This window comes from Xenia sp. Carnegie-2017, unplaced genomic scaffold (assembly GCF_021976095.1).
Source record: "Xenia sp. Carnegie-2017 unplaced genomic scaffold, XeniaSp_v1 HiC_scaffold_6, whole genome shotgun sequence".
Lineage (NCBI taxonomy): Eukaryota > Metazoa > Cnidaria > Anthozoa > Malacalcyonacea > Xeniidae > Xenia > Xenia sp. Carnegie-2017.
The window spans coordinates 13881159-13903972 of NW_025813526.1; the positions used below are offsets into that span (position 1 = coordinate 13881159).

General features: G+C 32.9%; 1 protein-coding gene and 1 long non-coding RNA gene across 2 annotated transcripts; both read right to left on the minus strand.

Annotated features, from left to right (window-relative positions):
• Positions 1-16919: 16919 nt before the first annotated feature.
• LOC124458136 lies at positions 16920-17744 on the minus strand. The gene is made up of 2 exons (XR_006953028.1): positions 17682-17744; positions 16920-17346 (listed from the first exon to the last, which is right to left on the minus strand). It is a non-coding gene; the product is annotated as an uncharacterized LOC124458136 (long non-coding RNA).
• A 1511-nt stretch (positions 17745-19255) lies between these two features.
• LOC124458133 (neurexin-4-like) lies at positions 19256-22534 on the minus strand. The gene is made up of 5 exons (XM_047008215.1): positions 22514-22534; positions 21279-21575; positions 20273-20562; positions 19649-19787; positions 19256-19355 (listed from the first exon to the last, which is right to left on the minus strand). The coding sequence occupies exons 2-5, from the start codon at positions 21571-21573 to the stop codon at positions 19258-19260; spliced, it is 822 nt and encodes a 273-aa protein (XP_046864171.1). The 5' UTR covers positions 21574-21575; positions 22514-22534; the 3' UTR covers positions 19256-19257.
• Between the last annotated feature and the right edge of the window lie 280 nt (positions 22535-22814).

Genomic DNA, 22814 nt, shown 5'->3' on the forward strand with positions numbered 1-22814 from the left:
CTTGGATATGATATTTAAAGTGCATAAAAATAGGCAAATCATAAAAACCTGTTTTCGTGAAGTCACAAAAATAATTTCCTTCGTAACAACGAAAACGCATTTGAGTTATAACCACAATCAAACTTGTTTTTCAAAAGAATTTCTGTTTCTTTGACACTGTTCTTTCTTTCGGGAAATATGTGCTCCGTTTTGTAAAAACACAAATTTACATGTCACTGGACATGGCGCATGTGAGGTGCCCATTTTACTTCACCAAGAATTAGTGACTTTTTTGGAAATCTCGCAATTTTCATCAGTACATTTAATTGAAACTATAAAAATCATTTTGGGTATATCTTTTACATCTTGAGCACTATTATGTATTATCACTGTGTTGCGTTATTTGAATTTTGGTTACAATCTTAGCTACAATCTAAATTCTCAATAACATTTTTATTTTGATTATATTGCAGACGAATTCAACTATCCTTCAAACACGGAGGCTACGCACAAAACAAATATTTCATAGTAGTCATTGCCATAGACTAATAATATGTATTATTATTATTATTATTTACATTTATTTAAACACGGTAGTATCTCAACTTGGATCCCAAAATACAGCTAAATATAAAAATAAAAAAGTTGATTTTCAGATGTGTATAAATTTATCGCCATTTTTTATGTTCAGTTCATCACAAACCTACATAATCAGTATGTACTTTTTCCGCCATGATTGTTCGCCGATTGCAAACATTTTATGACTCATGAACGTTTAACGCACAGTGGTGCAAGTACTTCGTTAAGTTCATTGCATTAAGTTTGACATGTGTTATGGTTTTTGCCCTTACTACCTTGGGTTTACAAAAAAATTAAAAATCCATTTAAGATAATTAAGAAAATACATTCTTCTCATCAACAAAGTAGTTTTTTCATTAGAATGTACAGAACTGAACTTTATGCAAGGAGAGAGCATCATTTTCGAATATTATAACCCCAAACGAGATACAAATAATGTTCGATTAGCTCAGTAGAAAGAGAAACGGTGTCATACGCCCAAACAAAATAATCTTAATATTTATCAAATTTCCCATTTTTTGTGAGATAGAGTATAATTGTTACGGATTGAATTAACGACTCGTAATATAACATAGTATATAAATGCGATCATAAGCACTGTAACGCCCAAATTAGGACCATGAGCACTTCAACAGCAATAATGAAATCATATAAGCTTAGCAAAATGAAATATCACGATTTTCACACCCATACGCCATATTGATTCATTAGGCCTTAGTCTATTTTAACAATTCTTTAATCCACCTTTCCAAGCACACTTGTGAAAAATACGAGATCAAATTACAAAATTCGGATAAGCAAATAGTCGCACATAGTAATGTTTATGTAGATTAGTGGCAATGAAATTGTTAGAAGATGCTCTTGAGGTATTTCTAAATCTGATTTTAATGATAAGGAACGACTATTTATAAAGGCAGAATGTGTAAGACTAAATAATATACATTTTCCGTTTGGTAAAAGGAAAGCTTGGACATGGCCATATGGGGATACATTTGTAAGCAAAGTAGAACTATATCATGCGGTCACCCTATGCAAAATGCAAGATGCCAACACAAGTATCACCAAATTCTTTACATATATATCGACTCGCTTACTAAATCTGATAAAGCAGCCTTTCCATTTGCCAAATGTGTTTTCGACTGCCATTCGCGGTCTCCTTATACAATAGTTAAAGACTCTTTGTTTTCTAGTTAAAACACCTGTAAGAGAATGACCTTTTAAGCGTCACGGCAGCGGTGTGTACGAAAGATTCGCCAAAATGACTGCGGATAATTCTTCTCTGTTTATTTCTTTCTTAAGATCTGGGGGGAACAGTTTACCTTCGTTGCCTTGCTTGTAAAAGCAGAATTTGAGAAAACCCGTGCGTCCTGAACGCTACCAGGCCATCTAATGACAACATCACAAAACAAAGAATTACAATCAACACAAGCTTGCATGATTATACTTTGAAAACCTTTTCTATTCACGTCATCTTCATGGCTCTCAGTGGGTGCAATTATTGGGATGTGAGTACCATCTATTGCCCCAGCACACATAGGAACACCACATTTTTTGGTAATATCCATCAATAACTTTTTATATGTCTTGTCCACAAGTAAATGTAATAAACTTTGACTTTCGTTTTGTAATAGGACGACTTACGTCCCTGATAGTTTAGAGGTAAATAGTTTGTGAGAACAGTCCAGGCCCGTAGCTTTAACGATAAATAAGGGGGGGATATTCATACATTCATTTTTTAATCCGGAAAAGAACAATGGATTTTATAATAAACTAATACGGCATGTCCTATCTATGAATATGAGCCCCCACCCCAATAATTGCGCTGTATTCTTTACAGCTGCTCACATTGTATTAGAGAAATTCCCATGTTCTTTATTAGGTATGTAAAAAATTTAGTCTTCTTCTTAAGTTGCTGCTCGTTGACATTGGATCACTCTTATGTTATTTGTTTTCAAAAACTCAAACAAGATCGAGTTCAATGCAATTTTCCTGTAGAATTTCCTCTTTAAGCCATTTATTTACGAATCATAGATTAACAAAAACAAAGGCCAAGATGATTTGCATGGATAAAGGATCATCATGACATGATTCAAATATAGACTTATAGAAAAGAGACTATTTCCCGACAAAATCTCATCTATAAAAGATTATGTTTCCAGCCATTTGTTTCTAAAATACGTATTTCAGCATATTGTAAAAATTACTGAGCAGGTATCATTTTACAAGCAAAAAAAGAGAAACGAAGAATCGAACAATGTGAAGAGCATTCTTTCATGCGCGTTACTAGTCCTATGTATACACCGTTCATGTTTGCAGCACCATCAAAACACTTTTCCACAATTTATTCTAATTTCAAGTCAAAGTTGGTGATAAATGACTTAAATTATCAAGTTCAAATAGATGTTTCTCTTGGTTGATATAGTTGAATAAAAACTAGCAAACGTTTTCTTTGTCTGACCTTAAAAAGGTATCTTACACATAATGATATGTACTCCATTCTGCTACAAGCTGTACTAACTACTGTTAGCCATTGGTTATTCGCTTTAGTATTATATCCGAAACTATTCCAATGACTTCATTCAGTGCGTTTGTTGATGTATGTTTTGCGTGCTCTTTCATTTGGCTTTGAATCTTTTGTTTCAATCATAGTATATATTTGCATCTTAAGTGTGATGACTCAAGAAGTTCCCCTCTGTTAATGTCTGAGATTGTTTTCTTTCCTCTGAATGTCCTCTTATGGCAATGTTTGCTTTGCAGAAAACACGAGGTTCTCAACAATGACTAGAAGATATTGCTGATTGCTTTTTACTTATTGCTTTTGATCTGTGTGAATTTTGTCAAGAACAGGGTGTTCAGTTTCTGATTGGCTGTATACAATTCCCACTAAGTCGTCAATGTTATTTTCAGATTTCCATATTTAGAAAATATTTCTGGTTTCTTCAAAATATGAAAAACATATGAATAATTATTTAGGAAATCTCTACAAGTGAAGCACACACAATGATTGGTTCTGTGTTCATAAAAGATTCGCGAGTATTTTTTGTACAGCTCTGGATTAAATCGCAGGGATAAAATTTATTTGCTAGTAATTTAGCAGGATATTCTGAAGGAATGGACTTGTTTGTGCGAAGGGACTTAATTAACGCTGTTGAAGGTTTGTAATCCTCATCTGCTGCTTGGCTAACATCTTTTCATCTGCGTGATCATCCTGAACATGAATTAGTTAATTGGCTTTAGCTAACGTACAAATCATGATATTTTGCATTGTTGCATCTTGTGTACTTTTGTCTGTTACTTGATTTATCACATTTGTCACATTTCACTTAACGCCAATAGCGTCTTTTATAACCACAAGATAATGTCTACATATTTGGTAATTGTACCTATCTTTATACTTTCTGTTGCTCCAAAAAATATTTTCAACATATGTCAAATGGACATGCTAGCCGCAGAATACTGAATATATCCAATACTGTGATCCTAGATGTGGTGGAACCAGGAGTGGTCCGCCTACTTTATTGAAAATATATTTACACTTTATAATATTTTGGAGCGAATCCTACTGGGAGTATTTTAGTCTTCAATATTCCTTACAAATTTTTAACCAACAACTTTGTTAAAAAGTCTTTTATTTAAAAATGAGCTTTTATAAATTACTTTGACCTGACCTAGATCTGCCACTGCATGCGCGCGCGGATAAAGCCACCTATGTTATCATGTAAAAAATTATTTGTACAATCGTATTCATATTACGAAATGACATCAGTGTGACACAGACATTTACCGGCTTGAATTGAGCAGCTGCTTTGCATACTATAAACTTCCTGATACTTAAATAAATATTTTTCTTCTTTTATTTGCCACTCTTAAAACCTTTTGTTACAAACAACAAACTATATATTTAAAAACGTTTAAAGTGATTAAAACACATCGCTCAAGATGAGGTAAAATTCAAAATATAAAAAAAGTATGAATTTTTTCAACAGTATTTTCTCTCGACTAGTGTCGCCCGTCCCGCACGCCCATGATTAAAAGAAGAAAGATATTACAATAGAGTTAAGAAATTCAGACTTACACTTACAAATGTGTGCTATATAAATGTCGTTGATTGATATCAATGGCAACTTTATTTCGTCATCGATGACAACTTGTTTTTAAATTTTAAATACGAAGCCATAACCCGAATTAAAATGCTGTTTTAAAACAGTTATGACGTTGTCTTAAAAAAGCATTTGTTGCATGAGTCTGACGGAGATTTTACAAAACAAGCAATAGTCATGGACTGGAACCATCCACATAAATAAAAATACTCAAAAAGTACAGCATGAATCAAGTGCATTAAAATAAAGGCACAAAACTTTCCTAATTTTAATCTTCATGCAGTGAAAAGTTAAAATTATGCCAAAGCATCGTAACGTTAGCATCATAACTGCCTTTTTGCTTATAGGAGCAGCTTCAAACTCAATTCTGACTCTTGATATTATCTTTCAAAGATATTCCATTATTTCAGTAAAAAGAGCTTTACAACTCAAAATTCAAGCAAAATGTTGAAAAGTTACATAACCAATTTGTAAAAAACTTATTTTGCAACACCTTTTACAATTAGATGTTTGTAGATTGAAATAACAAAAAGAATTAATTTTGAACAAAGAAGTATAATTTGGGCAACAAGTCAATCGATTGTGACAAATAAAGAAGCGAACTTTTCTTCTATTTTGCCAAGACCTTTGAAAGAAATGTGAGTGTTTGACGTAGCTGCATTTTTAAGACCACTGCATATTATGAAACCACGTGATTTACATTGGCCAACGGGAATTACTGCAGCATTCACGCGTAATTTATGTAATCACGTGACAGTAAAACCAAAGTTTAAAATCGGGCTTACATGCAGTGGCACGTGTATAAATTGTGAACTTTACTCTATATCATCATCATTTAAAACATTCAAAGCTAGTACAATATAAATGTTTTTTTCCACTTTGTTGAAGAGCACCGTCACGTAAACAGCTATCAGAGTAATATTGAACTCATATAAAGTACTTTTTAAATGTCAGAGGTATTTCTTAATGAGAGAATAAATACCTTAAAAGAATCTATGTTAAAAGTAAGTAAGCTTTCGATAAAAATTTCGTCTACTTTAACGGGCATGACCAGTTTGCAATTAAAATTTTCCTTGTACAGATTTTAGTTTAATTAGCAATGTTGAGCATTGTATTGAATTGGCACTTCAGCCAAACCGAAAAATGCGAACAGCTTACTAAAAACAGTGATATTAAAATTAGTTTAGTAGAAGTCGTTTTAGAAGCATTTTTCTGCCAATTTTTGCATTGAGTATGTGCTTCGTATCAATATATTGTATTACGAATCTACATCAGGAAACACATCACTGCAACTAGACACAACAATGAGCACTTAAGCTCATATAGATTTGTGGTATGACTTTTCTCGACTTAAGTTTTATTTTATTTTTATAAATCATTTGCAATTATTTATCGGAAAAGTCATTCTTTGATCTTGATTCTGACTTATATTAATTCAGCTAATGTTTATAGAGTTTAAACTTATGAAAACAAATGTTAGTAATGGAAGGTGTATAAATAAATGTTAAATTGACATTGTACATTTCAACAACTTTTTTAATGCTCAAGTTGAGCTTGCTTGTGCAAAACTTGTCCAGGTGAACCAATTTTATATCACATTGAAAGAATTGATCATGACTGTAAAATTTTGGCGGTGATTGACATTATAAAAAAGTTGATTTTGCTTGATTTTACTGTCAATCTGTTGTGAGTGAGAAATGAATTTTGTTGCATATCTGATATTGCTGTATAATATGGGCAAGAAAAATCAATAGAGGATTAAGTTAAAGAATGTATAATATCGAATTTATAATACTCAAGTTAAAAATGCATTACCTCACCATAAGCGTACGGAAGCTATCATTTCTGGGGGAGAAATACACATTTCTCCCAACTAACAATCGATGTTCTGCCATATTTTTGCTCGATCAACGTTGAAAATTTACCCTACTTTTTAAATCTTCAAACGTTTTTTTTGGCTTGTTCTAATAGACACTTTATTTAATGAAGTTGTGGAGAAGAAAATGGTTGCTGTATTGTCAGTACAAAAATACAGAAATACATAACTTAATATTTTTTTTTGCTTCGTCAATGCAATATAAAATTCAAGCTCGTTTCAAACATACAGTTCATGACAAAAGAAAGAAAAACTACAAAAATTCATATCCAAGTTATGCATAAGATGGGACAAATTATTTGTTTTTGCCTCACATATATTACATAAAAAGGGATTACCTGCAATGCTATTGATACTGGAATTTATGTACCATTTAACCTACGTAAGGTTAATCTCAAGATGTTTAAAGTTATATTTTTTTTTCTCAATGACTTATTTTAGGAAGTGGCACGTCCATTTATTTTCTGTTTAAGACGTGAATGAGCATTTTGTACTAAATGAGTAGCTATAAACACTGGGAAATTTTCATTATGATATCGATGTTGAATAACATAACATTATTTTCAATTACGCGTTTAATATTGTTCATGCAATAAGGCTATAGTCGCTGACCAATATGCTTTATACGTAATTTAAAATACTTTTATTTCTAGAAGTAAATCTTGATCATATTTGAGAAATAGTGCGAGTGAGGAATGATCAAACACTATTTCAATGGTAAACAAATGTAATAATCATAAACATTGCCAATTCATGCATTAATTCAACTGTGAAATACGTGATATCTATCATTATAAAGATTTGCAATACGATCAATAAATTTTAAAATTAATAAATATTAAAATGAATGTAGCTAAGAGAAATGAAATTGTAGTTAAACAACAAATACGAAATTTCTATGAGTGAGAATTCTTCTTCCTCTATTTACGACGCCAGTCAAAGTCAATACAACTCCAAGCTTTTGTGTTTACGATAATGTTTATGTATAATTTAAATCATTCTGAAATAATTGAGTAATGTTTTTAAGTAAATATTCGCTTCGTTTTTTACTTTTCATTTCCATCAGAAATTCATCATACAAATGATTACAAGCTTTCTCAAAACAGTAGATTTGTTACAAAAGCTTGAAGTTATCGGGTTTTTAAGAAATCTACTGTAGCTCATTGGAATTCGTGTATTTTAACAAGTATAGCATTGATGTTGACAGCGGTAGCTTTAAACTACTAACATTGCTTCCTTCCTTTTTTTGTGATAAGAAAATATTGCCAAAAATCAGAAATGAAGCAAATGCAAAGACACTGCAGCCAAATCAACTCGCTGCAATTCCTGATCAACTTGGTTTTACAACACCTAACTGTTAATATTTAGCAAAATCATTCGGTTTGAGCAAACATTTATTTGATGCAGTGAGCTAATTAATAAGAAGATTCAATACAAAACTATAATCGTAACGTCCGACTCAGAGGAATGTCAATAGTTTATATATACAAAAATATCACGTGACTAAATAGACTGAACTATATATGTGAATACGAACTAGCGTTCTATTTTTCGTATAGTGATGCAGTATAATCTTTATCACTCCCTCTCGAAAAATATGAACTGTAACTAATCAATTAAACATTTAAAGATTTCTTCTAACTTTCATGAGTTCTCTCATACTTTGAAATTTCGTCTTCCCTAATGGTTTGGTCAGCAAATCTGCTAGCATTTCATCTGTAGGACAATAGTCAAGACGTATTTCTTTATTAGATACTCTATCACGGATATAATGACATTTGATATCGATATGCTTGGTTCGAGGATGATACTTTGGATTTTGGATAATGCTATAGCTCCTTGATTATCGTCTTTAATCGGAGTGGGTTTTCTTTGAACAAAAATTAAGTCCGAAAGCAGTGCACGTAGCCACATTGCTTCTTGAGAAGCCAAAGATGCAGCAACATATTCTGCCTCCGTTGATGAAAGTGCTACTACACTTTGCTTTTTACTAGCCCAACTGATTACTCTTCCGCATAAAGTAAACAGATATCCTGATTGTGATTTCCTTCCATTTGGATTACTTCCCCAATCTGCATCAACATAACCTTTTAAGTCTATATCAACTTCTTTATTTCCATCATATACAATTCCGTAATCAATTGTTCCTTTGACGTATCGCAATATACGTTTTGCAGCTATCCAGTGTTCTTTTCCGGGTTTCGAGCAAAATTGATTTACCATTCCCAGTGCTTGTGCAAGGTCAGGTCTTGTTCCAGTAACTGCATATGTCAATCCTCCAATCAACGCTTGATACTTAGTAGTTTCAACTGGCTCTTCTTGATTGGGTAGCAACTTTGCTCCTTGATTAACAGGTGTTGCAACCGGTTTACACTGATCCATACCGAACTTTGCCAATAAATTAGCAAGATATTTCGATTGATGTAATTTCATTCTTTTTCTTTCTCTGTCTCGTTCAACTTGAATTCCAAGACAACAACTTATTTCTCCAAGATCCTTCATTTCAAAACGTTTTCTTAATGCTTCCTTTTCTCTTTGCAATATTTTGAAATTATTACTGGCTAGAATTATGTCGTCAACGTATAAGGCAATAACCATAATATCATCTCCCTCTCGCTTTATATACAGAAAAATATATAAGAAAAATTGGTCGATGGTGATGTACCAACATCATGATGACTGTTTCAATCCATAAATGCTCTTGTTCAGTTTACAGACGAGTTTTTCTTCTCCCTTTTTTATGTATCCTTCAGGCTGGGACATGTAAATTTCTTCTTCCAATTCACCGTTCAAAAAGGCTTTAGAAACATCCATTTGATGTATCTCAAAATTAAGCTGGTTCGCAATTGCCAACAAAGAACGAATTGATTTATACTTTGCAACAGGCGAAAAAGTTTCGTCGTAATCCAAACCTGGTTCCTGAGAAAAAACCTTTTGCGACCAGACGAGCTTTATGTCTCTCTACAGATCCATCCACGTTGTATTTTACTTTAAATACCCAACGACAATTGATAGTTTTTCGTTTTTCGGGAAGGTCAACTAATGTCCATGTTTCGTTCTTGATATGAGCTGCGTATTCATCATCCATGGCATATTTCCAATGCTTCTTATCAGGACCAGTTAGAGCTTCATCTACGGTTGTGGGTTCTGTTAAACTTAGCTCTTCATTTATGAATGCTGTGTTACTTTCCCACCAATTTCCAGTAATCACTGTTCCATATCTTTCTGGAGGTTTTCGTTGACGAAATGAACGTCGTGGTTGTTCTTCGATTTCTGTTTCTTGCAAAATGTTTGACTGATTCATGTCTTCATTAGGATCTATTGTGGTATCGTCTTTATGATTCGGTGAAGGTAAAGAAAGATTAGTAATCGTAAATTCTTCTTTAATAAATCTTGAATTCATTTCATTGAGATCAACTATTTCTTTCTTTGTTTGTTTGATAAATTCATCTTCATTAAACAAGACATCTCTGGATATATAAACCTTTTGAGTCTCAAGGTCAAAAAGTCTATATCCTTTACTTGAAAGACTGTAACCAACAAATATACATCTTTTTGTTTTCGAATCCCATTTCTTTCCATTTTCCTTTGATACATGCATATAGGCAGTACATCCAAATACCTTAAAATGCGATACATCTGGTTTCTTTCCATAGAAGCTTTCATAAGGTGTCATTCCATTAACAGCTGCTGTAGGACTTCGATTTCTAATAACGACTGCTGTGCATACAGCTTCAGCCCAAAACCTTTTCTCAAGATTTGCATGACACATCGAACTTTTTGATCGGTATGCTAATGACTTGTAACGTAGAAAGTTGAACACATATATCAACATGGCGTATTCTACTAGTAATCGTAATAAGAAACGCGGAGAAAAACGTTGTGTTGCTGGCGGACCTAATCAAATTAGTTGCGCCAATGATTCAAAAACCGAAGGAATGTCGATGCATCTGTTTCCTAAAAAAGAAACAGAGCCGCAAAGACGTAGAAAATGGGTAAATTTTGTGCGTAAACATAGACCGGGTTTTGAGGCTTCCTCTACCTCCTGTCTGTGTTCTGCGCATTTTGAAGATTCTTGTTTTGACCTTAATTTGAGCGTGCAAGTCAAGCTCAAAAGAAGGTTGAAGAAAGATGCTATCCCAACCATTGACGTGGCTGGGATTCCTGAACCATTACAGGACGAAATAACCGATCGAAAGCGAAGACAAGTAAGTTTACGCTTGTTTATGTTAATTTTTCTTTTGCCATATGTAAATTCTATATAAGTTTTGTAGATTATTCGACATACTCTCCATAAGCAATCGCTGAAGGAAACATGTTATCCCGATGAGGAAGTACCATCTACTAGTGATGGAGCTGAGCATGTTTAAGTATGCACTGGGGAAGCAAACGATTCGCCATTTGAAGAAGAACTACATGCGCCTTCAAACAAATCGGCATGACAGCATTGACAATTACACCTGAAACGTGGGAGCATTCTGGTTTATGAAGTAACTTTATGTATATTACAAACAGGATAAAACAACAACTTATATTCACCGAGTGGAATTACGCCATCACTTCGTTGTTCTAATGTCGCAGGGAGAATTCCATCGGGATGATCTGGAGTATGCACTTCATCACCATCTCCTGCGAGCGGTTCATCGTCATATGCGAAGTCGTTTAAATGCTCGACATAACCCACGGATTCCGAGCTCGAATCAGATACGCATTCAGACATCGAATTCGAATTATCTGAGCACTGATTTGAGGCCATACTTTCCGGACAACTTGTTTTTTAATATTTTATTGAAAATACTGTCATTATTTCTTTTTAAGACAAGAAAAACGACAACAAAATCACCTCCTATAATATAATATTATATTGACGGAAACAGACGTGTTCAACTATCTACGTCACAAGTATCAATATGGCGTCGTAAAAAAATCGCAAATAGTACCCAACTTTGGAGGCAAAATTAAGGAACTTATATTCATCTGTTTAAGTCCAGCGGCATGTCATAGTTCTTCAAATAATCCAAACTTTCAATTAAGTGCATAAAAAATGGGGGCTATAATTCGTAATAAAAGCACTTTAACATGTACCTTACGTGTTTAAACGATTTACTTTATGTACCTTACTTTAATGCACTTTCTAAGAACATTGTTTCAATTACCGTTATTTAAATTAAACAGTACCTTAGTAACATATGTGTTGTGATTGTTTGCCAAGTACATGACCAGTTGATGTTCTGTACTTACTGTAAACTAAACTGTTTTTTACTTTACCTTCAAGCGGACATATTTCACTAAACATTTTAAATCGCTCTAAAAGATATCACTTCTCCTCAACACAACAACGTGTACGAGTATTGCTGCATTTCGAATCGATTTCAATTTTGTTCGCCCCAAATTTCTTCCATTCCACCTCACAAAACTCAAGCTCTTCATTCCAACCCATTTTCATTGTGAATCCCTGACCAAATAACAGCCACAATAACCTCCATATCGTTAAACTCATCATTGCATAGATCCAAGGACATAGAGTAAAGTTCTAAATTATAATTGATTGTTGGATGTATATACGGTATCACAGAAGATTTTACATTTATATTTAGACCGACAATGACTACGTCACAATTACATCTGTGATGCAAGCAGATCACGATCAAAACGTATTTTTAGCAATATATGAGCCTTATCTAAAAAATTCATTTCAGCAAAATTATGCAGCGAGAGAAACTGTTCAGAAATAGATCGAGTTAGTCTCATATGGCTGCATGATGTCTCTCTCAATGGTAGCCATGGTAGCTATTATATATGTAGCTGGTTATAATTTTTTTAAAATAGTGAAACTTGCTTATCCTTCAATTTATGCTTTATTCTTTTTACTCGGTTCAGTCTAAATTTCAACTTCTTTTGTTTCAAGAGATTTATTGAACGATGAAAGAAATGCGTTTTAGTGGATAGCGCTAAGGAAACGAAGAAAGCGAGATCAAATTAAAGTCAATGCAGATCATTTATTTTAGATACAATAGATTAAGAACACAGGACGATGTTAAAATTTTTTCTCTGAATATGAAAATAACAATTGTCCATGTAGAGCTTCCCATTAGTAATTTCATTTCAATTTCCCGTTACGTCATGATACATGTAAAAAACCTATGAAATCATAAAGTATTTTACAATTTCTTGTAAAGCAGCCTCTATAGCTGTATAGCTATACCCGTATTACCTCTATAGCTATACCCGTATTGCATTTCCATTCGAATTTTTAATTCATCGGATTAAACACATTAGGAGATATATAAAACAGCTAAATTGCTCAGTTGACAAATTCATAAAGTTACAGTTGAAAAATGAACTAAATAAATTAAAAATTTAAAAAAATAATGACCAAAAATAATGTTGAAACTAGTGTTAGATATGTACATTACATGCACAGCGGAGCTTTATTTCTATTTTGGAGGAAGTGCTCGCGATATCAATGAACGTCGATATTAAGGGCAGCAAAGTAGTTTTGGGTTTCAGCGTTATCTTGAGATTGCTTAAATTCTTTTATAAAAACTTACGGAGATATCAAAGAAAATCGTGGAAGTAATTTGCAACTTTTTACATTTTTTCAATGTTGTTGTTACTCCTTTGTTTGAAGTTATTCGTGGAGTACTAACTGACAATGAATACTCCATAAGAATTGAAAATCTCTAGCGGATTTCTTTTCTATTTTTTGCTAGTGCCGCTGAAGAACAAAATTATTTACAGAACAGTGGAATAGGGCTTGTTTTTGATTTAGTTGAGAGATTTTAGCGAAAATATAATAATATATATGACTCAAAATATGAATGTAATAACCTGTCACGAATCCTACATTAGGCATAGAGGTATTGTGGTAAATGAAACTCAGTGGAAGAAAAATTTGCAGTATTAAATGTTAACATGGCATCGACGATAAGAAAGTTCCGTTTTACTATCTTACCTTTATTATTTTATTAATTGAAAAACGGACACAATATGGCGAATGCAGAAATACACCTTACACAAGCAGAGAAATATTAAGATACGGCCACTTTGTGCGATATTATATCAAACTAAGTTAAAAATAGATATGATGATTTTAATTTAGGCAATTTTTACAATTTTTTTCGTAGTATAGCTTTTTTAATTAGTTGTTAAGTGTTGTCCTTAAGTCTACGTTTTGATGTGAAGAGGTGCACCGAAAACATGTAGAAACAGATAAATTTCGAAATATCACATTAAAATTAGTTGTATTATAAGGCCTTTACTAATTTTGAAGTCTTTAAAGAGAAATATCGCATCATGTAATTCTTTATGTGCAGACCTCGCAGGCTCGAAGAGCGAATAAACAAGTTAATAAAAGGTTTATTATAAAGGCTTACTTAAACTGAAACGAAGCTTTTTTTACTTTTTTTGTCCTCACTGTTTTGTAAAAGTTGGCATTCATACCTGTTTTATTTTTGTTTTCAAAATTTTTGGTATTAGCTTTTTGAGATTTCTTTACATTTGTAAAATTACCTGTAATGAACCGCCGGTTTAAATTGTTATTAATCAGAGACTGCATATGGTCATTGTCCATATTAAGTCATTAACAGCATATGTAATAACATGGTTGCCTCGGGATCTTCTGTCATCACATAGACGTTGGCTGACGTATTTTTCTAATCAATACATTCATTAGCGACGTTTAGACTAAATATCCCTAATGCATGATAATAAAACAAAACGCCAATTCTTGGATTGCATCCAATCTTCAAGAAATTATGAAACAATGTGACCCACTCACGTCAAGTGGTGTCAACAATGGCTTTGATAAGATATTCTTTTGTATTTGACCAGAAACATGGTGGCGTAACGTAACACGCAATCAACCTATATTATTTTCAAATTCTATTTTCGTCATGTAGAATTTGCTTCAGGTTGCATCTTCATTTTTCCACAGATTGATCACTTTCAATTCTGCTCAGTAAAAAAGTTTAACAGTTTGATATTTTCAGCATGTCCTTTAAAACCACAATACTTCCAGTGCAAGTTTACTAAGTTGAAAGTTCTTTTGATCGACTGTTGTTACGTCTTTAATTCTTCAGATTGAAACACAAATAATTTAGCCATATTATTCAAAATCACCGAACTTGAAGTATTACAAACCTGTGTGTCTTACAAATCATGTCATTGAGTGAAAACAGAAATCGTCTTTCCCACTCATCAGAAACTTTTTTGTTTCAAGCTAACAGTTAGCTGAGCTAATTTGGGGAAACCAGTGATCAACCATTAATAAATTCAAAAATAACCAAACTACAGTATATGTAATTGAAAAGGTAAGTATACATAGCTTCAAAAACAGAATTCACAATTGAGTAGCAAGGTGAATTGTTTATTCTTTCACTGACCATGAACAATGTATGCTTCAAACATCGATTGTTGTCAATATTGAAATAAATGAGCTCAAAATTTGATAAAATTATTGTGAAACAGAAGAGTCTAATGAATTGATTATTCCCTTCGCAAGCTTGTTATAACAAAGTAAATGCATGCTTTAAGAGATATTAGTGATTAAATATTCTCCTCAGAGGTTTAGAAAAATTCCGTCGGGCTGCGCGGGACGTTTTGGCTCTGCTTGGTGGACATTTAATCACTACTGCCCCTAAAAGCATGCGTTTACTTGTAATAATAAAGAATTAAATAAAAACAATACAAATGAATATATGCCGTAGTGTTTGAATTGATCCTACATGCGTTGGTAATTATTATAACTAGTGTAATATTTTGTTTAGCAGGGAGATATGTTTAAAAATACTTGCAAAAAAATATTAAAAGTTGGCAGAGTCAACTCCATTTAGTACAACTCCTTGCTCATTATGCCAGGTAGATTCACGTGATGACACTATATACAACTGTAACACGAGGAAAACTATGGAACAATTTGTGGGGTAAAAAAATGGTGCTGTTATATGAGCTACTTTAGCTACCTAAACAAACCCTTGGTAAGAGCTACTGTAGTACTTGAGTTTTCTTATAGTGGGTAGGAATATTCTGATGATTCCAAAATACAAACCTCTTCCACAATACTAAATCGTACATCCAGTCTCTACGTATACAGAGGAGTCTAATATAATGATAGCCATTGATAATAAACAAGAGGACAGACTGTGTAAACATATTGTTACATGAAGTTGAGTTGTGATTTTCCTTTCTAAAAGCTAAGTTCTTTATTACTTCTATACAGTTGTTAAGCTAACCTATAGATTGAGAGATGAAAGTAAGCAGTCACCATATAGTGTTGTGAGATTTACCAAACAATGTTGCTGGCCCAAGACGGCTAGTGCCAACAATAACACTGATAAAATATTCTTTCCTATTATACTACCAACATGGCTGAATTGCAAGTCAAAAATTTACTCTCATCAATTGTTGTCAGTAGTCGTCGAATAACTTCAATACGCATTTTACTGCACATTCGAGTACAAGAGTTTAGATTGATCCTAACGAACAGCCAATACGACAACAATAAAAACCAACCAGGAGCAACAACTGCACAAGTTAAAGCTCCATAATTTCCAACGCCTATAGTATAAAAATGAATGACTAAAACGATCGTAATAAAAATTAAGTGAACAGGAGGTGGACAAAAAAAAGCAGCCCAACTATAAATAATTAACACGTGATTAGTTGAAGATATCAATAGACTACTTGATATTACATGACGAGAAGAAACTCTTTTACTTGGGGTTCGTCTGCTCATATTCTTATGAAGTGAAAGCTCATACATCATAATCGTTGGTGTGTGTTCCAACTAAGGAAAACTAATGAATCGGAGATACTCGTGATAGGGTGGCTATGTTTTTCATATCTAGAGTCTAGAGTCTCTGAATTATATTTTGCATTTCTGTATTTGTAACAAGTTGATATTTTCCGTAAATCAATCATAATTTAAACACAAATGTAAATTTTAACCGCGTTTAATGTTACGAAATTTTGGTACCGACTACCTAGATCAATCTTTCGGTGGGTGTTCCGGCCAGTGTTGAAAAACAAAGAGAGAGGTTGACAACAAACTATAGGAGAGGATATGTTTTTCCATCACATGAATTTTTCTTGTTTTGCAAAATCTTGTGTCGTTGCTTCCAACCGATATGGGGATAATATAATGGGGATAATGAGTATTATAATGGGGATAATAAGCGAAAACAGAAAAGGACAAGAACAGCAACATTTTATTAACACTAACATTGTTGGTAAGAAAGTAAATTCCATCCACTAAAACTTCCTGTTTCTTACTTCAGATAAATTAATGAGATGACAGTGCGCACATATTCATACATATTCCACTAACTCCAAATTACATGAATGTATGAAAATCCCACCTCCCTCATTAAAATAAATTACTGAGCTTGCTTTGCCACTGTTTATTTGTAACGTTACTTTATTTCTTATTTAATGTATTTAGATAAAAATTATTACTGCCGTTATCCTATTTAAAATATTGAGTACTTTTTATGTTCCAATTTGTTTTCAAATACTGTTCAGAATCATTCACTCTCGTTTACTCTTATAGTTAAAAAGGAAATAAAGGTTTTTTGTTCAATTATATTCTTTCATGCGCTAAATTTCAGAAAACTTCTAATAATTTCGCGAAAAAAATTAACTTCCTCCATTTTTGAGAAATTTTAATGGCCGTCGAATGACTACAATACGCATTTCACTGCACGGTAGCAGAGTTTGAATTCATCCTAACATAAAGAATGACCAATATGACAACAATAGTGACCAAAACTGCAGCTACAACTGCACCAGCAATAGCTCCAGTGTTTCCACCGCCTACAAGATAAAAACGAATGACAAATTTTATGTTGCCTTTCAGCGATCACTTCTCTAAATCTGAGGCTGTAACTGCACGAACACTCCCACATTCACACCTATTAACAATTCATGATTTGTTTATGGTATAAATTACGTTTGAAACTTAATTAAATCAGAGAAGACGTACACAAAATCACAATGGATGTTGTTTCTTGAAACTTGGTTACATCATCAAACAATATCTCTACTCATGGTTAAATAAATTTCTGGCATTTGTCTGTACTGAGATTTATAAAGTATTACACTTCAGTTATCGACACACATCCCTTTAGCTATTGGAAGCAATCACTAACCTAAACCCTTGTGCTTTTGGGCAGTTGTTGCCACTGGACACCAGTCAGTGGAATAGTAATCACCCTAAAACGAAGTGAACATTTATTTTGGGATAAAATTTGCAGCAATCAATGAAGATAAAAACGTAAAAAAAAGATCTCACCTGATCATTAATGAAAATGCGCTGAAATATTTTGTAGTTAGTGCCAGGCTTCAGCGGGCCATTATAATAATTTTCACCATTGGAACGCTGTATTGTGTTTTTACCATCACCAAGTGTAAAATCAGGCTTAAAGTCTCTGCGAGAGACTACAGAGGCAATATACGGCATTGGTTGTGCGGAAGATATGGCCTTAGAATAAGTCCCTAAGTCTGTGTTTTTAAAGTTAGAAGGCAATCGACTCTCTTCCTCGCCATTTTCCATTGCGACTACATACAAATATCTGCAAATTTGAAGCAAAATATTTTTTGAAAATTATGCATAATCTCTGCTTTCGTTAATCATTAAAATATATGTTAGGTAACTGCAGTGTCAGAGAAAAGCGACGGTTAATCAAAGTTTTCCCAGAGAGATATTTAGACTACCTCGATCCCACATGAAACCAACTGTCCTATATACTTAGCCAACAGTCCGAAAAATTCAAATAATACTTTTAAGTTCTTTTAAGCTCTTTTACAATAAATTTAGTAAAATACATAGTTACCGGTATTCCAAATTTGGATTTTGCAACAAATAAGTCAACGTATTTCCAATCTGCTTGGTGGACAGTTCAGGTGCCACTAAATAAATAAACTTGAAAAATTTTATCATCTTAAACAAACCTGTGCATAAACCATAGACAACTTACATCCATTTGTAAATACCCATGTATCATTGCTGTAACATCCAGATCCCACTATTGTAGAAGCTAAAACACGAACATAATATTTTGTCCCTGGTTCCACATTATTTATGTCCAAACGCTGTTCCTCGATGATATACTTCATTGAACAGGTTTCATTCTCCAAATGTGTAATACAAACAGTATAACTGACTATCTTTCCATTTGTTTTGTTCTTATCAGGTGGCTCCCACGTAACTGATAACGATGAACTGCTTAAGACGAAAATTTCAACATTTAAAGGTGGACCTTCGGGAACTAAACAAAAATTAAAACATATGTTTTAAAGATTTATGTAAAACATTAAAAACACTTTAGAAAGAAGTCTAACAAGTGTACACTGTCATTGTTAACTTAAATATAATACAGTATAAGAAAAACAAGATTGAAATAAATGTCGAGCAGAAAAGATTTGAGCTTTCAAAAGTCGTTTATGGCAATAACACCATCAATGCAACAACAGCCGATATGTATACACAAAAACTGATATGAACTCACCATCTTCTGCAGTTCTAAAAGTAGCTGTAGTTGATCTACCAAAGCCTTCAGAATTGCCAGCAGTTACATTAACTTTATACGTTGCGTAAGGAACAAGATCCGTAATGTTGTACGGTTTTTTGTCAGTTACCTCCAAAGTTTTATTAAGAACAATCATAGTATCCTTCAGCAAAATCAATAGATATCTTTTAAGAGAATTCGAGATATTTGTACCAAGTTATACACCAGTTTTTTTGGGATGTTTCCATGATATCTCAAGGTACGTCGATGCAGATTTGGTTGCAATGAGATCTGTTGGTTTGTCTGGGAGTAAGTCTGCACGATAAAAGAAAAATCTACAAATTGAACCATGTGTAGCCCCTAAATGAAATCAGTGTTCTGCTTTTTCTTCAATAACACGTGTTTAACTTAACTGCATGCTGAAAAGGCTTGTTTCAATAAGTTTATTTCAACAGAGGAAGAAACTAACACTTCAGCCTTCATGGAAAATTGTTCTGTTTGTCAACTAACACATGTTTAATTAATACTCAGAGAAAAAAACTTTATATATGGAGTAATTAAGTGCTTACGGTGCAAAGTAAACCTGGCATATTTTTTCCACCTCTTACCTCCTCCACAAATTTCAATTCGTAAACACGGTGCACCAACAAATTTCAATGGAAAGATTCGCAAAGCTTTGGATTTAAGGCCACCAGAAAACTTTTCTATAGCCGCATCATTGTAACCATTTTTGTTTCCTAGATTAATCTGGAATAAAACAAAAAAAATTGATTTTCGTGTATTTGCAGAGCAAGGTTAAAGAAAAGCAACGTTTGTTTAACGCAGTCCAGAGGAAAGTAGTTTATGCATTGTCTATGTATGTCTTCAAATTATGCACATAGCTACAACTTAAACCTTATAATCAAATTCAAGAGTCCTTCGTAGTGCTGGAGTAACCAAGACAATCAACACAGTGACGTAGCTAGCCCACAAATTTGGTCGTGCTATACGTAAATTTCTCAGAGCTCACTTACTGTAAAAACAACAGATCTTTAAAGAAATGAATAATGATAATGATCTGAAATTTACATAGAACCAGCAATTTTGCGTGCCGGCTACACCACTGAATCAACATCTGCACACAAGCTTGTATATAAATAGAAATTTAAAAGTTTACTTAGTTTATAACTTCATTCCTTTTTTAAATTTCCCATTAAATTTATAACATGCAAATTCGAAAATTCTACCGTTACCTTTTGGGATTTTTCAGATTTCCAGTTCACACCATCAATGTTTGTCTGCAAGTGATATTTAGTTACAAAGCTTGAACTTGAACTGTCTCCAAAGATAGTGATAACGTTAACTGTATAAAGACTCGGAAAATTCAGTTGAAGATAATGATTGCCATCTGCAGCAGGAGCACACCATGAACTACCACTGGATATTCTTGCTTTAACAGCACTACGACTCTTTGGGAAGTCAGTAAAGCAAGAATCTGGGAATTTTTCTACGTTTTTTAATAGAGGATGATCACAAACATGACCTTAAATAGAAAAGGATTTTTTTGAAATGCATTACAACATTAGAACTGGTTTGATTTAAAAGAGAGCAATGGTGCACTCTCATATTATTCTCCATTCACGTAAAATTGGAAAAATTAAAAACTGTTTTCTAAAGAAAGAAAAAGAGCACAAGAAGCATTGGAGGAATATGACTGCTTTTGCATGATTTTATTAAATAATGTTAAATTCCAGTTGGAATCAAGCCAGCTATGACAAGAAACCGTAAGTATCTTGTCTAATAACAACAATACGGTTGAAATTTAAATTTCATTAAAGAGTGAACGTCAATCATCGTGAAGAGCAATGACAATTGGACATTTTTTGAAGCAAAAAATGAACTAGCAAGAGTAAAATTAATTTAATCCTCAGTATTCGCAGCAATCCTGTTTTAATTATTTATTATTTAAGAGTAGCAATCTTTTATATTTTGTGATGCTATATTTCTTTTGTTATTTTTGTAAAAGAAGAATAGTGAAATTCTTCAATTGAACGTAAAATACAGTGACACTACGATGACAGATGTAAGTCTTCATGATAGAGATAAGTCATGATGCTTAACGAAAGACAGATGTAAGTTGAGAACACAAAAGTAACACATTCATTCCTTAAATTCTTCGTTAAAAAACTTTTTCTAACATCACACAAATGTGATCTACAATACGTTAGTACATTCAAAAAATTGAATGAGAATGCTTACATGTAACGTACGAGTATTGAGAGCAATTATTATTTTGAGTGATAGCACATTGAGATAAATCATTCACTCGAGCATCACATTTGACAGTTCCAGGTATAAACGATTGGTGTATGAAAGATGATATTGACATTGAGCCTTTCACGGATGCTACGGTAGGATAACCAAGTTGTTTACAGATAATCGTCTTCATTTTGTGCAAAAGACCTTTGTTGCATATGGTGAAGTTTCTAAGCTTCGTAATAACATTCACGACACCTTCGTTCGGAAGATTCGACTTAGACAGTCGTACATCCATAACTACACAAATTAAAATCAATTTTCCTTTCATTATGATTATGGCACATTTCTTAAAGTGAAATCTGTTTTTGAAGTGGTTTTATGAACATAAATGTGACAAATCCCGTCCATGAATAAAATATATACACGGAGTTTAAATATCAGAAGAACACAGAAGGTGACAATAACTTAAAAAATATTTTAGTTTGAAAGCACTTAACCAGAAATGTTTTACACATTCTGATGGACACAGTATCTTATAGATTTACATTTAAAGTTGGTAAGCACTGTTTTGATTTTAATTTTAAGTTGACAATGAACTACAGGCAAATAAGTTGAACTGAGAACTTTACTTTTGTGTTGTAAACACGAATGACAACAAAATGTGGCTAAGTGATTATGTGAATAATTAATGAAACCAGAACAAATACCGTTTTTTTACAAGTGAGCGCTGCGTTTAGCTTCCCAATTCATATGAATCGTGGTGAATATATATTTGTATATATATGCAGTTTATATGAAAATTCTGTAATGTGAATTCATGAAAGTATGAATACAAATCCAATTGTAAATGTCACTTTTGGCCTACATAGAATTGCCAAAAGATTTGAAAAAAAATAGATTTAATAAATCAAATTGACTAGAATAAGGGATGTTTCTATGAACAATATTTCCATTAACAAACTAAAAACACAAAATTGTCCAAACCTTTAAACTTAAGCAAAATATTGAGAACACAAGTTTAAATGTCACAATATATAAAGACACTGAATTAAACCATACAAGATAAAACAGCATAAACAACCACGCTTGGTGAAGACACCAGACAAAATTCAAATTTGTTTCAATTTTTCTAAATTGATAACGTACATAGTATAAAAATAAACACATCAAGGTCAAAACTTTTACCGAAGCACTTATATCATAAGCAAAATATAATCTGCCAATATATTACTTACGATTGCAAATTTTTCTGTATGTCATACTTGTGTCGTTACATTGATATTCAAAGTAAAGATATTTCTCCAAACCAGGACAAATATTTGAGGGAAAGTGATAATCATTAACAGTTACATTACATTCCCTTTCACCATCACAGTAATTTTTAAGGTCACAGGTTACATCGACTCTACAATTGTTATCAAAACTAGAGCCACAAACGCTTCCGTTTCTCAATCCACGATATTCTGCAACTTTTATCACCATATATTGATTATTAGAACAACTAACGTCCGATATATTTTTTCCAGCACATGTTAC